This window comes from Bombus affinis, chromosome 7, assembly GCF_024516045.1.
Source record: "Bombus affinis isolate iyBomAffi1 chromosome 7, iyBomAffi1.2, whole genome shotgun sequence".
Classification (NCBI taxonomy): domain Eukaryota; kingdom Metazoa; phylum Arthropoda; class Insecta; order Hymenoptera; family Apidae; genus Bombus; species Bombus affinis.
The window spans coordinates 13,314,437-13,330,113 of NC_066350.1; the positions used below are offsets into that span (position 1 = coordinate 13,314,437).

Here is a 15,677-nt window from a genome sequence, read left to right on the forward strand (position 1 = left end):
CATTATTCTCCGTGACAGTATGATAAGAATCTTTTTTAGTTCTTATTCTCACCAAGCTTGACATTTCACAAAAGTAAAACGTTAAACAACGTTTATTGCGTAGTATACAACAATAATGTACATTTGTATGTCATATATGTATTTTGTGTATAGATAACAGCAAAGAGAAAATTTTGTATTCTAATAGTATTGTAGTTTATAATTTTATATTTAATAAAATAACGTAAAAACATTTGTTAAGTGTTACAGTAAAATATAATGTAATGAAAAGTTAGTAACAATATGTTACAAAACCTAACATAAATTGTATTGAAATCTATATTGTTTCAGCAAAATATTATGATACAGGTATATTATAAAAAAAATATATTAACAAGATGGCAGAGAAAACAACAGTGGGAGGCATTCCGATTGAATGTTTAACTGGAGAACCTGCAATTATTTGGTCTGGTTGGCGTATATTAGGGGACAGAGAACTTGTTAGAGAAGCCTCTGCAAAGGGCACTCACATTAATCTTGCTTATAAATGTCTAGCTTATAGAAGGAGATGTTCTATCGAAGATGCTCAGCATTATTTCAACAAAGAAGTTGAAACTTGGATTATAGAACTTCTAAAGAAACATCAAATTTACAGGGCCTCTCATGTTTTAAATAATATGGTATATCAAATTTTAGGTACTGACAAGCAATATATTATTCTTTACATTAACGCAGTTCTTTTATAGGACAAAAATCCAGTAGAATATATATTCAAAGTTTGTGTAAATTGCAAGGATTTTACATTAAGAAATTATTTATCAGAATATCTAATAAGTGTTGCACACTTTGAAAATGAATACATAGATTCATGGAATATAATAAAAAGTATTGTAAAATTTGAACAAAAATATATGTAAGTTTCTTCATAAATAATTAGTTTAAATAGATCAAAAGATAAAAAATACCATTTGTTTAGGGTTGAAGATGGCTTGAGCTCTTCTTTATGTATAGAGGATATTATAAAATTACCAGAAGATATAAAACAAGCATTATGTACTGAATTATATTTTTCTATAACTGAACAATCTCTTTCAAAAAATATAACTAATACTATGCTATGGGATTATTTACTGTCAAATAATAAAATTGAATTAATGAGATTTTGGATTGACATTTACTATGGCAGTGATACAATAGAAGAAGTAAACGAAGTTAATGAAGAATACAAGTCGTTATTTCATACTTTGGATATAATACCAGATATGATTGAAGCTATTGATTCTTCAAATGCCAGTACTCTTATAAAAGATCTAGCTAAAAATCATTTATGTAGGTAAGTCCATATAAAATACATTTGTTATGAAATATATTTAAATATTTAAATATTTATTTATTAATATTTAATATATAGGTATGGCGTATTTGTAGAGAGAGAACAACATGATGTAAAATTATTACTAGCACGTATATTTTCCAGTGCAATGACAATACCAGAATTCAATACAATATTATCGTATAAATCTTGTAATATTAATAAAACTGAATTTATGAAAAAAATTGACAAGGAATTGTGTCTTGCACATTGCTTGAATGAAACAAGTACTCAGGAAGATGAAACCAAGATCATTGAATTGTATGATGTATTGACAAAAATGTGTGAAAATCAAGAACCGTTACAAGATATATTAACAGAAGGAATTTTTAAAACAATTTACTATCTTTCTGATGATGTAACCGAATATTTGAAGCAAAATTATTTAATAGTTTTAGTATTGATATTTTCATACCAGGCTAGAGAAAGTACAATATGCAATCAAGATAAAGACACAGTACTAAAAGAAATTACTCTAAAAAATATATTTACAAGTAAAAATTCTCTGCAATTATGCAACTATGATATTTCGAATGAAATTCTTCAAAATACGTTAAAACAAGTGCCAATTCTTGAATCCATCATTAAAAAAGAACCAAAGAACAAAGTTACAATGTATGAATTATTAGATGGTTACAAAAATTTGAACGTTAAACAATTATATAAGTGGCGTTTTAATAATGAACCAATGCCTCATTTTTCTAATGAAACTCTTGTTAAAAAATATGGATATACAGAAGATTTAACATATAAATACTATTTGAAAGAAGCCCGTCCTAATATGGCTATATTTAGCTTAAAACATTCCCAAGGAAAACTAATTGGAAATATTTCTTCTAGAAGGTAAAGAAGAATTATATAGTAATTCATGTGTTTATGTATTTCAGAATATATTATGTACATTTATACTACACTTATAGGAAATATAAAGCGGCTCTGTACGCGCATAATCTTGCCTTACGAAATTTAGAGAAACCCGAAATTTTACATACTTGTATTTCTTTCATGGAAATATTAGGTATTGATTCAGAAAATTTAAGGCTGCATATAACCGTGGCAAATTATATTTATAAACAGATTAATATTCTTATTGGTAATTATGTTCATTGGATATTTATTAGAATTGGTAATCATAGATCTCCAATATATTTTTTAATTAACAGGAAATTTGCTAGAAAATATAATATACAAAAATGAAAATGATTTAAAAACTGTAATGTCTTATCTTGAAAGTAGTTTTCAAACAAGTTGTACTGAAAGTTCAATTAATGATAGTCAAGAGTTCATAAATGTATTAAAAATATGGGATGTTATTGTACGATTTGCAGCAGCACACAACTTTGCTTTCCCAATCAGCTTTTTAAAATTTTTAGCAAGTAAAAATTACTGGTTTGAATTTGTATTAGTTTGTCACATCTTTAATTATCCCCTGAACCAGGTAATAATTTTGAGTTTTAATTAATTTATACAAAATTTCTAAAATTAAAAGAAATATATCCTCTTCATTGCTTTTAGATATTAGAAAATATAGAACATTTTGAAGACACAATTCTCAAAGAACATTTATTAACTTGTTTGAGTAATATTCAACTCACTAAATCTCAATTAGCTGTATGTAATGAACAAAAGATAAAATCACGAGATGTTAGACAATCACTATATTACAAAATTGGAGTTAAACAAAGTGTAAGTAGTAAATGTCATATATACAAAACATATTTTATTAAATACTATATTATATTGTTATTAAATAGGGATCACCCAGTTATGATTCATCAGTCACAGCTGATTTAGCAAGCACTTATGATTCTCATAATATAAATGAATATACTGTAAATGATAACATTTGTTCTCCAAATGATGATTTGTGGTTGATTATATTGAAATGTCATCAAAGCCCAGATCCACCTGGTGCTTTAATCAATTCATCCCGGTTAACTTCAAAGCCTTTCCTTGTAGTTTTAGCATCCTGTTATGAGGTATCTTATATATTAGTAATTTCATATTTTTCTCAACTATAAAATTTTCCAGAACATACCATGCTTTTCTTATTGAATATCTTTTTTAGCCATCTTCAATTGCAACATATTGTTATTCATGGATGGTAATATCTACCACAGATAAAGAAATTCTTTCTAATTATAAAGAATGTTTAGAACAACAAGTATGGACAGCTAACCAAGTTTATAACTTATTGGATCAAATGGTAACATATGGATATATTACTATCGTTAGTAAAGCTTACAAAATTTTTATGCCTGTAAGTATACTTTACCTTTATATGAATATCCTATTTTATCTTATTTTCCTAATACAGTTTGATTGTAGGAAAGTCTCTTCAATTTATTTTTTGACTTTCTCATAGAATGTGTAATTTATGGTGATTTTAAAAGCTGCCAACAAAAATTATTGGATTTTAAAGCACAATGTGTAGATCTCAAATGTAATGTATGTATCAAGCACTATTTCAGTATTTAACAATTGCGTGAAATAATATGAGAATTATATATTTTTCAGGAAGCTATAGATTGGAATTGCTCAGATACCACATACTTGAATAATTTATACTGGATTGCAATTGTTACAATTAAATGCCTTATTGCAACACTCGCTCATGGTCTAAGAAGTACACATCTCCAAATAAAATTTCTCGAAATTTTGATAAAATGTAACTTTTATAAGAATTTTCCAGGTACTGCTATCTTGTGTGAATTATTATTTCAATAATTGATAATAAACATCAGTCATAAACTAATTTCTTTCTTCATTACAGGTTTCGTTCCAATCTTTCCATTTTTGCTACAAGTTATAAAAATTCTTCAAAAAACAAATGTTACATTAGATTTTGCGGCATTTACGGTATCAGACAATGTATATAATTTTGATACAGAAATTCATAGATGCATTAATGATTTAATAAGAACTGAAGATTATACTAGCGCATTAAAATTATCAAATGTAGCAGGATTTAATTCGTCTGAAATAATCTTAGCTCAGGTATTATCTTATTTTTTATATAAGTACAAGTTTTCATCATTAATATTTTAATTATTAATACTTTTAGTGCCGAAGTAAATTTAAATATCATATACAAAAAAATGAGAAAATTGAAGATAATTTTTGGAACGAGTGTGCATTAAATTTTAAAAAATACAACATTTCATATGAAAAAGCAGCAGAATTTTTTGTTGAGCATGCTGAAAAAGTTACTTCTCATAAAGAAAGGTATGTGATATTTTTTATCTAGAGACATCAATGATATATAAGTTTAATCAAATATGAAATATATGTTTTAACAGATATGAAATATTAAAACTAGCTTTTGAAACCTTAAAGAATATTGAAACAGAGCAACAAGGTGTTGATGTTCTTGAAACAGCAATGTGGAAATCATGTATGTTAGCAGGTCCTGAAAATGTGCAATTAGATGATGGACCTTATATCTTCAATAAACTAAAAACAGAATTGTTATCAGGATTAAATGAATTGAAATTTGGCTATACCTTAAGTAACATACAAGAGAAAAATGCAATTGAAAGTTTAATTAATACATTAATTGACTTAGGTAAACTGGATACAGCATTAAGAATAAGTACAATTTTTAATTACAAACATAAGGTAAATTTCATTAAACCTTCATTAATAAATATGTATTAACTGTTCTAATTGTAATTGTAGGATTTACAAATTCTGATGTTATGTTTGAGTTTAGCAGAAGGTGAAATTTCACCAAATGATTTAAATATTGAACAACAAAGTCTTCTGAAAGAAGTAAATAAGAATAAGCAACAAAAATACAATGCCTTAAAGAATCGTGGTTTACAAAGATTTTCTTCAGCTTCTTCATGTATGTCTAATTTATACTTTCATCGTAACAAATTATTAACTAGCACATATTTATAACAAAACTTTGATTACAGTGATCACTTCAATCAGTACTGAAATGAATAAACTAAAACATGAAGATGTTCATGGAATACAAATGGAGTGTTTATCAATTTTAGAAAAATTACTTAATATCCTAGAACATGGAGTAGACATATGTCTTCGCATTGTATTATGTTATAAATTAGCCATGCAACTGGAGAAAAGTTATCAGTTCTTGTTAATGTTAAACAATCCAATTGAATTTTTACAAGAAATTACAGAAAGTGATAATATTAGAAATAAATCTGAAATTATTAATGATATAGTTATTGCATATAAAATAAACAATGATAATGTTGCAACATTTTTGGCTGAAAATATCACTCTAAATATTAATCGTGCGGTAGAAGGTATGTAATGATATTGTAAATTTATACACGGTTGTAAAAAGTTTGCTTTTATAGGTGGATATGAAAATAACGTTTGCTTGTGGGGATATTCCTTAAATACAAATTTTCGTGTTATTATGGAACTATGCAATGATGTTTCACTCCTTGGTTGGAAACTCTTAAAAACGGCAAATAAATTGCTTGGACATTCTCATGGCGAAAAAACAAGCGGTACTATAATAAAATATAATTATGGTTACATTCCTATAATAACTAAATTTATTATTAAAACCTCTTCTATTGTTTAGCATTTACTCTGAAGACAATTGCAGAATTATTAATACGTGCTCATGATTGTTTTACAACTTCCTGCAATATGGAAGGGATAGCATCAGTATTATGTAAATGTCAAATTTTCGCAAATGTTTTGCAGAATCTTAAGTATTGGACATTACTAGTATGTTATTTTGCAAGAATTAAATAAACAAAATTTTATACACTGTACTGAAAAAATATATAATATCAAACAATTTTAGGTACGTCTTGTAACAGGTGTTGGTCGTTTCACAGAAATGAATTATGTATTTCAAATTTTAAAAGAAAATGATCAGTTTGAATTTTTACTTGGAAAAGGATTAAATAAGGTTTCTTTACGCTTCTTATTTTTCTAAATACATATATAAATACTATATACAATATTATATTAAACATGTTACAGGTAATAGGGCTAGAAACAGCAATTTTGGAATTCTTGAAGCGTCATTGTCCTGAAAATAAAGAACTTTTTACTCTGGTAGCTTTACATTTCCAATTATATCATGAACTAGCACATATGTGGAAAAATGAAGCGAAAGATATAATTAATACAATAATATCAGATGCTACAAAAGATCTTATGAAATTGCAAAATACTGTTCAACATGAAAAAAAATTCATCAAAACTGAAAATATTTTGAAACAGTTACATTTAGCTGTTACTAATTATACTCACGCAACAGAATACTATTTACAGGTAAAACATTATCTAGATTATTTGTATAAATAAAAATTTATAATATGGGTATGTTATAGGCTAATAAATTAAATCTTGCTAATCAATGTTCCGATCAAGTACAATTAGTTGCTCTCCAACTTTCACTTTTTAATACTGTGTCTTATAATCAACAAGTAATCTGTATACTTAATTTAAAACCTGGAGATATTGATAAAGTATTATGTCATAACTTAAGCTTCTCTCAAGCTTTTATTGTCATTCATGCGTATAATCATCACGTAGATTGGGCTAATCTGATTTATAGCCATTGTATATTAAATGGAGAAAAAAAATATTTGAAAGATTTTATAGCAGCAAATAAGCTCACCCCTGGTCTTGTAAGAAACTGTGTACGCAGGCAAGTTAATTATTGTTTTAAAGAAATAATTTATTTTTGAACATTTCTTTCCATTTTAATCGTTATTGACTTTATTATAGGTACAGACTGGAAAAAAGCATTACTCATACTATGACGGATAACATGAAAATATTAATTTCTGAATTATCAGATGTGGAGTGTAAATATGTATTAGCCAGTCAACTGGGATTTAAAGGTATTGTAGAAACGATGCTCAATAATCCTATGATAGGTGCATATCTAAAAGACACTGTATGGAAAAAAGGATATAATGCTATTTAAATATTTTCTTTAAACTATACATTTCCTATAAACATTTATAAATGTTGTAACATCCAAAGTGTATATGTATGTTTTTATTACTGTTTTTGAATAAATAAATATGTTTTTATATATTTATATCATCACCAAATTTCTTTATTTTTTCAACTCAGAATATATAGGGTGACCCCACTGTGCGTATAAACTTTTAATTATACTCAAAAACAACAGAATTATTTATTGAGCTTCATATTTCTAATGTACAATTTAATGTGTATAATGTAAAATTTAAGACAATAATTATGGATAAAAATATATGTTGTAAAAAGATCTTATGGCACAGTCAAACAGAAAAAGCAGCAGTTCTTAAATTGGACGTATATATAAAAAAACACGAACAAAAATTCGGAAAAATATTATTCCAAAAAATGTTGTCACGAAAACAATTAAAATTACTAAGACTTATGCATAAATTAATGAGAGCTATCGAGAAAGCAGAGATTGATAAACAACAAGGTACAATTTTATAATTTTTTCAGATATCATTTTAAAATTTAATTATTTTTTTTTAGCATTTCAATTGCTAAAGGCATCTAACGATGCAATAAAAACAACGATTTCTACATTTCAAGATTCAATGAAACGATACAAAGAAAGCGTGAAAACGGAATTTGCAAAACTCGATTGTTTAAGTACAAATCGACTTTTAAGTATTAATTGTACATATACATAATTTATCAATGTTGAACAAGTATATTATAAGATACCTAAAAGTAAAATATTTTTTTAACTATTATTATTATTTTAATTATTATCTATCATTTTATTTTATTTAAATGAATGATACTGGTGCAATATAATTAAATAAAATTTATTATGAATCAATACAACATTAGCATTTTATGCATATTACAGTATTATTACTTTTTATTTAAAAAATGTCATTAATTCAAATAAAATTGAAGGAGAAGAACTACTTCAATTCTAAGAAGACTATTATGTCGTAAATATATATGTACATATTTCATAAAATGTAAGTATATTTTTACAAATAATACATAAAATATTTATTTAAGATTTATTTCGTTGAGATAGATATAATGTATCAATATAATATATAAAACGTCAATTCATATTACGAAAAAAATGATGATATGGATTTGTGATTCTTATGAGAATTTAAAATATTTGCATTTAATCGACGTTTAATAGAATTGGTATCTACATCACTTGTACTTTCCTTCCTTTTTATATTTGTAGTATGTAATACTGAATTATTTAAGTTCCATTGCATACTTTCAGCCACATGAAAATCGCAATGTTCCTGATATTTTAATGTAGGTATCATTTGATAACATTTTAAACATTGTTTAGAAGGAACTTCAATTGAGTTAGATGAGTTCTTTTTAATTAGGAAACTAGAAATATCATTATCTTTTCTTCCTTTTGAAGTGTTGGTTTTAAATTTATTTTTTCCCTTCAACATTTTCACTAAAGTTTCTTTTGAAATATTCTTTTTATTTTCCGTTTTCATATATAATTTTGCTTTTTCTTGTAAATATGAAGGTAACAATACAACTACAGTAGGATCAATATTACTCAAATCAGGAAATATTTCTTCTAGTTGTATTATATCTTGTTCGTTAATCACTTTGTTATTTTCATTTAATTTTATATTTGAAGAAGTTGGTCCATTTTCTATTTCATTGTTTGTATACATTTTATCACTATTCTCCTTCATATTCAAGTCCAATTTTTCGTCAAAATAACTTTTCTCGTTTTTTACACTATCTTCATTTACATTTTCAAACTCAATATCTATATTTACATTGTCGTTTAACTCAATCAACCTAATATCATTTACATGTGTATCTTTCAAATTACTTTCTTTTGGGTTGAAAACATTCATAAAAAATGATTCCTTAAAATCATTTTGATCTAAGGGATCATTCAAATTAAAACAATTTGTCTTCTTTTCATAAAATGTTTTTATTTTATTTCCTTCATTTAATGAATTGATTAAATTATTTAATCTTCTAGAAGTAGGAGACCAATCTGTTTTGATATTACAACTTTGTTCACCTAATCGTGCACTTATTCTAGAACATTTTTCCCCAACATGTTTTAGTTTATTACTTGATGCATTGTTAATTTCATCACTATTAGAATCTACATTGATAATTTTATCGACATCTAAATCACTTTTTATTTTCTTAGTAGTATTTTCTACTGAATATATACTTTCTACTTTCGTATTTTCTGTTTGTGCATCTATTTTCTTATGAGGCTCTGATTCGTTTGATTTAAAAAAGTTCCGAAAATTGCCGCTACCTTTAGCTGGTATAAATTTACCAGCTGATATACCTAAATATGCAATTGGACATTGCGTTGACTTAGATATGATTTGTACACAACGAATTGCCATATTTCCTGGTTTATATGAATTTAAAGTACATGAACGTGATTGTGATACTGTAGCCTTATTTTGATAATACTGATAACATATTGTCATTAACGTTGCTCGTCGCTCATTTTCTTCAAGATCTTGTTCAAGACGTTCACAAACTTCTGCTGATAATTCACCAGCCCAATGTTCTAACTGTAAACAAAATATTATGTAAAGAAATAATTCACAATTTTCCTATGTACAAATTTTATTATGTACTTTACCACATCTAATGAGACAATAGCTTGTTTTCCTGGGAACTTTTTACATGCTCCAATTGATTTTGATACTAATCGTATATTAACAGGTTCATTGTCTACTCCTCGAGCAATATTGTATAACCATAATCTGAATAAATATATTAATATAACATAGTTTCAAAGTAACGTTTTTATACATTATTATTTTCAGAGAAATTATGAGTTCATAAATATACCCTGTTTTTTCATCGAATCGTTTTTGTAAATATTGCAGTGAATACTGTACTAAATCACCCATAACATTACAATTGAGAGATTCAACAACAACATCTCCAAACTTCCCACCAAGATTTCTAACTTTTTTGATTGGCAATGTCGAATACAGAGTTGATACTGCAGTTGCAGGTAATATTGTTTGTCGATTTGGTTTATGCAATCCACATGCCAACTTAGCTAATATCTAAACATATACAATATTACTTTTTTTAATTAAATAGGTAATGAAATAAATGGTACACCTTTTTACCTTGTTTTCTGCAATACCAGCAGAACATCTAAATCCTGTTTTATCAAATATGTCAGCTCTTATTTCTTCAACTATAAGTCCCGCTATTGCGAGTTTTTGCGCTTCTATGTCTTCAAGATTCTCGAAAACGTTCATTATCCAAGTTTTTGTACCTTTACTTCTTTCTTCTAAATCCATACCATATAAAAGCCCATATCATATAAAAACATTATATACAAATTTATTTATAGTCATAAAAGTTTATAGTAATTTTTTCTTACCTTCATCATTTTTTCCAACTTCTGAATATCCTACTACAAAAGTATTTGAAAGCTGTGTCACTAAATGATTCAAAGAAATAGAGTATGTAGACATCTTTTTACAAACCAAGTCAGTAATATCTAAATATGCTTCATCCACACTAGCACGTTCTATTATATTGCAATGTTTCTTTATAACATTAATAACTTCACGACCAGCACTTCTATATCTATACAAACATTTGTAATTCACCCACATTGTGTGTATATAAAAAATATTAAATGCATAATTTTTTGATATACCTTGATGTATCAGCTTTTCCACGAAGGCATGGTACACTAGCTAAAACAACATCTGGACATTTTTCTTTTGCCTCTTCACCTCTCATGTGTCTTGTAATACCATATTCCCTTGCTTCATAATTAACAGCAATTATCCTATTTAAAAAATATTAGCAATATTTAGAATCTCTCTCTAATCTATTTACTTAAGTTATTTAAGTATAATTTATATTATCTAGAATATTTTACCCTCCTAATTTCCACTGATTGTATTGTACAACTGCAAGTGGTTTTCCAGCATATTCTGGTTGCAGTTTTGTTTCAACTTGGCAAAAAAAACAATCCATGTCTATTAAAACGACAACTCTATCATTGCTTGAGTTTGCCATTATAAAATAAATTTGATCTATTAATTAAAATTATTTGCAATTATAGGTTAAAAACATTAGTATAATACGACGTTATTCATCTTGTATTCATTAAAATGGAAGTTTAAATTATATATATATTTGCAAAAACATCATTATTGTTTTAGTATTTTAAAAATAGGTTATAGGTATAAAACTTTTACATATAATCAAATTAGTACAAAGTTAAAAGAAAAACACAACCGCAATTTGACAGAGTCCCAAATTTAAATTTGTAACTAGATCATCGTTCCTAAATTCACATTATTTTGTAAGGATGGATTATAAATAGTCGTCTTTGTTTTGAACTGGTGTACGCCTGTGGCTCTCTCTAGCGTGAATATTTTGTATGATAATAGGGTTAATTCTAGCGCCGCGAATTTAACTGTACAGTAACATAGCCGAAACAATGAACAAAAGCTATTTAACAAATTTATTGATTAATGACAAAATTATTTCTCAGTAACAACTGTGATTACTCTCGAATTTCATATTTACTTTCGTTACCATGATAAAGTGCTTTGCCAAAGCATAAATCGCTCGCTTTTTAATATTGTAAACTCCAATCAAAATAAAATTTATTAGCATTAATTAATAAGAGTTTGTCTTATTGGATAACAAATTAATAATAGATTATCATGTAAATTCAAGCAAATAAATGAGCCACTCTGCGACTCACAATTAAAGAATCGTTAGAACCGTCACGCTGAGCTCAACGTCTCAGTAAATTTCATTACAGCGTAAATCTTGTTAAAGTTGTCAATCTATTATAAATATTCAGTTTTAAATATAACTAGTCTTAAACATAAATTTAAACATCGAATTAGTTTCAAAATTGTTTGTAGTTGTAACGCGTGCAGAGTGCTCCAGTACTCCACTGGCTGCAACCACGCCAAATTCCCCAAATCTTGGAAAGGTCACGCAACATCTTTAATTTACGATATGCCATTAGTAATTTTATGTATAATCAATAAATTATTTTTGCACAGAAAAGGGAAATATATATTAATACAATAAATACGAAAATATATATATTACTGCAATGAATATTAATATTCAGAAATTAAGATCTAAAATTACATATTGGTTTCAAGTATTTTTAGAACACATAGTAGCTTATATTCTATGAATGTAGCATTAAGTATTACATTTACGAACGTAAAATACTTTACAATTATTGAAAATGTATATGTATACATCATAGAGGTTACAGATACATGTCAAGTTTTGGAACACCTTGATTCCTGCAAATACAACATACAATAAACGCGTTTATTTTTTCAAAATTTTATTCTCTGATTTATTTATACACAATTTGCGTAAGGTGAAGTACTACACTTTGTGATAATGCCAAGTAAAAAGAAAAAATATAATGCACGTTTTCCAGCAGTGAGTATTAAAATACTCTGTATAGTTTGGGAAAGTTTTTTACGAAAATGCACTTCATATATAAATTACATGTTTATAATTTGAATAAAAACAATGTAATTTACTTGTAATCTCATTTAAATTATAAAGAAATATATGTTTAAAAAGACCATATACATATTAATTTTTAATTATATGACTAACCTATCTTTACAAATGTACTTAGGGCAGAATAAAAAAAATTATGCAAACTGATGAAGAAATTGGAAAAGTTGCACAACCAGTGCCGATTATAATTTATATCCTTTTTAAATTAATAATAAGAACAATAATTTTAATGCCAACATAAGCCAGCATAAGAATTATTGTTGTTTACATCGTAGATCTTTAAGCCGTTAATTATATATTTTTATTTTGAAAATAAATTCCTTAACTATTTCTATACCTAGAACATTAGAACTGTTTGTACATTCATTACTTACAAAATCCATGGAAATTACAAATGCTAAAAATGCCAAAACTTTGAGTCCTTCTCATATGTAAGATTTTTCTAAAATTAATTAAGTCAATACTTGTTTTTAACTGATTTGTTGATCATTTTTGCATTAAATTTCTTTGCAGGAAACAATGTATTTTATCAGAGAATCGTTTTGATTTTTTAAAAGATTTAGTAAATTCTTTACCAGATGTATCAGGACCTGATGAGGAAGTACCTACACCACCTCTAACACCTGCTCCAATAAATACAAATGTATCAAATACATCAACTTATTTACCTACAACACAACAGCCAGATACAGGGTAAGTAAATAACTTACTTCGTATTTGTAAATTTTATATATATTCTTATATTTTTATAGATTTTCAAAGCAGGAGATGGGATTAACTACTAAAGTAAAGAAAGAAAATGAAAATGAAGAAAACAGTGATGGAACTAGAATATATAATCCAGGTACTCGTAATGAAATGGTAAAAAATACTGTACCTCAAGTTCCAGAATTTCAAATGTCTGTGCCTCCATCATTTCAAATTAGTCAACCTAATTTTTATACAGAAGTTAAACCTATGAATTTAAGTACAAATACAACAAGTGTAAATACAAATAATCAACCAACATCAAATTTTGCTCATACTGCTACTCTGGATGAAGATTATGATACATAGTTATTCATAAAATATTAGAAATACGAATTTAAAATTAAATTAAAACAATAATTAAAGTATGCGATCATATAATGTCACCAAATTTTATTCAGACAATTTATAATTTACATTATATGAACAGTTTTGTTACTTATATATATTTACTTCACTAATCATAAATTTTTATATTTTTGTATTTGTTCTGTTAAATTATAAATTTTATTCAGACTAGTTAAAACTACATATTTCCTATTTAAAAATGTTTTGTACGGCTTGATTATCGTAAAACACTCATATTTTAAGTACTTTATATTCATGTATACACATCTATAATAAGTAACAATATTTGGATTTACACAGTTACTGTGTACTCCAAATATATATGCATTAAAGATAATCTAGATACAGTTCTCTTCTGTTTATACATTTATAAATATATGTTGTACATTTATGTAGGTACAAATACATTTACTTATTAAGGATGTAGGTAGTTAGGCTTACATTTTATAATTGGCAAAATTTTCTACTTGTACCTCATTTAGTTTATACCTTAGAATATTTGTGACTTGCAACATTATGTATGCAATAATAAGCTTTATAACTAAGACTTTTTACCTGCATAAAAATAAATTTGTATAAGGAAGAGGTGGTATTTTACATATATTAAGAAATATATTTAGAAAGATATCTTGCATATATTAACAATACTTAAGAGAATTGATTTTAAAGGAGTGGCATTGACAAATATTTCACGAGATATTTATGTAATTATATACTTATTTGAACATACATACGTTGCAAAGTTATATATTAAACATGATGACTGAAACTATTAAATTTCTCAGTAGTTCAATATATGCACAACAATTAGATAAGAATAGACTATTAAATTCTATAAAAACTCAATTGTGATATTATTTTATTTATATGAAACAAATTACACTTTGGTCATTCATTGGACAAATATATTAATTTTTGAAAATTTCTTACAAAAAGACATTATTATGAGGTGTTTAAATATGTAAATAATTAAACTTTAATTGCGTATTCTAAATCCAGAAAATGTTTTCTTAGTAAAATAGAATAAAATAATTGTAAATATCTTTATACAAAATACAAAATCTGAAAATATTGTATTTATGGTAGCATATTTAATATAATATTCGCACACTCGTTTAAAAATAAGAAAAATTGAACAATAATTATGTAAAGAGTGTTAAAAATTAGTAAAAGAATGCGTGCTATATATGCTTATATATGTGTATATTTATAAGAATAATATTTTGTTTCATAAATTGCTTGTAAAGTGTGGTAAAATGTTTCAAATAAATCGTATCTATCTCAATAGTAACAGGATAACAATCAAATCACATGCATTTCATTATGTATACATAAATTATACACTACATATCTCTAGATACATATGTACCCTAAAAAATTTAGAAATATAACTGATTGCTGTACCAATTTTCTATTTTAAACAAGTAATCTGAATTTTTTAAAAATATGTCTAAACAATCTTTTATCACTAAATATTTATTTTCATATGTATTTATAGCAGAGAGGAAATTTCCTTTCTGTCTACAGTATTTATCTGATAGCATTAATCATAAAAACAGATGAATAGTGCTATACTTAATATTTCAATTAAGAATAAGATTAATTTAAGATAGTCTCAAATAATACTGATATGTAAATTTATTAATAAAAATCTTAATAGTAGCATTGTACTATTTATATATATTTAGTTATATTTATAAACAATATTAAAAAGTTTGTTTTAATTATTTTATTTTTTTATTATGCT

General features: G+C 25.9%; 4 protein-coding genes across 11 annotated transcripts; 3 read left to right on the top strand and 1 right to left on the bottom strand.

Moving 5' to 3' along the window:
• The first annotated feature begins 11 nt into the window (after positions 1–11).
• On the top strand, positions 12–7,397 carry LOC126918850 (spatacsin). 8 transcript variants are annotated; one of them, XM_050727284.1, is made up of 23 exons: positions 65–270; positions 331–659; positions 726–892; positions 956–1,312; positions 1,391–2,194; positions 2,272–2,444; positions 2,515–2,789; positions 2,867–3,037; positions 3,106–3,330; positions 3,420–3,611; positions 3,680–3,799; positions 3,869–4,043; positions 4,125–4,348; positions 4,416–4,576; positions 4,651–4,969; positions 5,030–5,198; positions 5,272–5,628; positions 5,683–5,838; positions 5,916–6,064; positions 6,144–6,251; positions 6,326–6,619; positions 6,679–6,998; positions 7,079–7,397. In XM_050727284.1, exons 2-23 carry the CDS (start codon positions 378–380, stop codon positions 7,278–7,280), a joined length of 5,400 nt encoding a protein of 1,799 aa, XP_050583241.1. In that variant the 5' UTR covers positions 65–270; positions 331–377; the 3' UTR covers positions 7,281–7,397. The 8 variants fall into 8 exon arrangements, 7 of the variants coding, with proteins under 7 accessions (XP_050583236.1, XP_050583237.1, XP_050583234.1 ...); XM_050727279.1 differs by having other exon boundaries at positions 12–117; positions 6,679–7,397; XM_050727280.1 differs by having other exon boundaries at positions 56–73; positions 6,679–7,397.
• Positions 7,398–7,525: 128 nt separating this feature from the next.
• On the top strand, positions 7,526–8,047 carry LOC126918854 (uncharacterized). The gene is made up of 2 exons (XM_050727290.1): positions 7,526–7,775; positions 7,832–8,047. Exons 1-2 carry the CDS (start codon positions 7,562–7,564, stop codon positions 7,990–7,992), a joined length of 375 nt encoding a protein of 124 aa, XP_050583247.1. The 5' UTR covers positions 7,526–7,561; the 3' UTR covers positions 7,993–8,047.
• Positions 8,048–8,114: 67 nt separating this feature from the next.
• On the bottom strand, positions 8,115–11,603 carry LOC126918851 (DNA polymerase eta). The gene is made up of 7 exons (XM_050727285.1): positions 11,202–11,603; positions 10,974–11,108; positions 10,692–10,900; positions 10,432–10,598; positions 10,142–10,365; positions 9,930–10,053; positions 8,115–9,858 (listed from the first exon to the last, which is right to left on the bottom strand). Exons 1-7 carry the CDS (start codon positions 11,339–11,341, stop codon positions 8,395–8,397), a joined length of 2,463 nt encoding a protein of 820 aa, XP_050583242.1. The 5' UTR covers positions 11,342–11,603; the 3' UTR covers positions 8,115–8,394.
• A 904-nt stretch (positions 11,604–12,507) lies between these two features.
• Positions 12,508–15,237, top strand: LOC126918218 (dr1-associated corepressor). Its single transcript, XM_050725908.1, has 5 exons — positions 12,508–12,748; positions 12,954–13,026; positions 13,173–13,266; positions 13,349–13,528; positions 13,588–15,237. Exons 1-5 carry the CDS (start codon positions 12,707–12,709, stop codon positions 13,889–13,891), a joined length of 693 nt encoding a protein of 230 aa, XP_050581865.1. The 5' UTR covers positions 12,508–12,706; the 3' UTR covers positions 13,892–15,237.
• Positions 15,238–15,677: the final 440 nt, after the last annotated feature.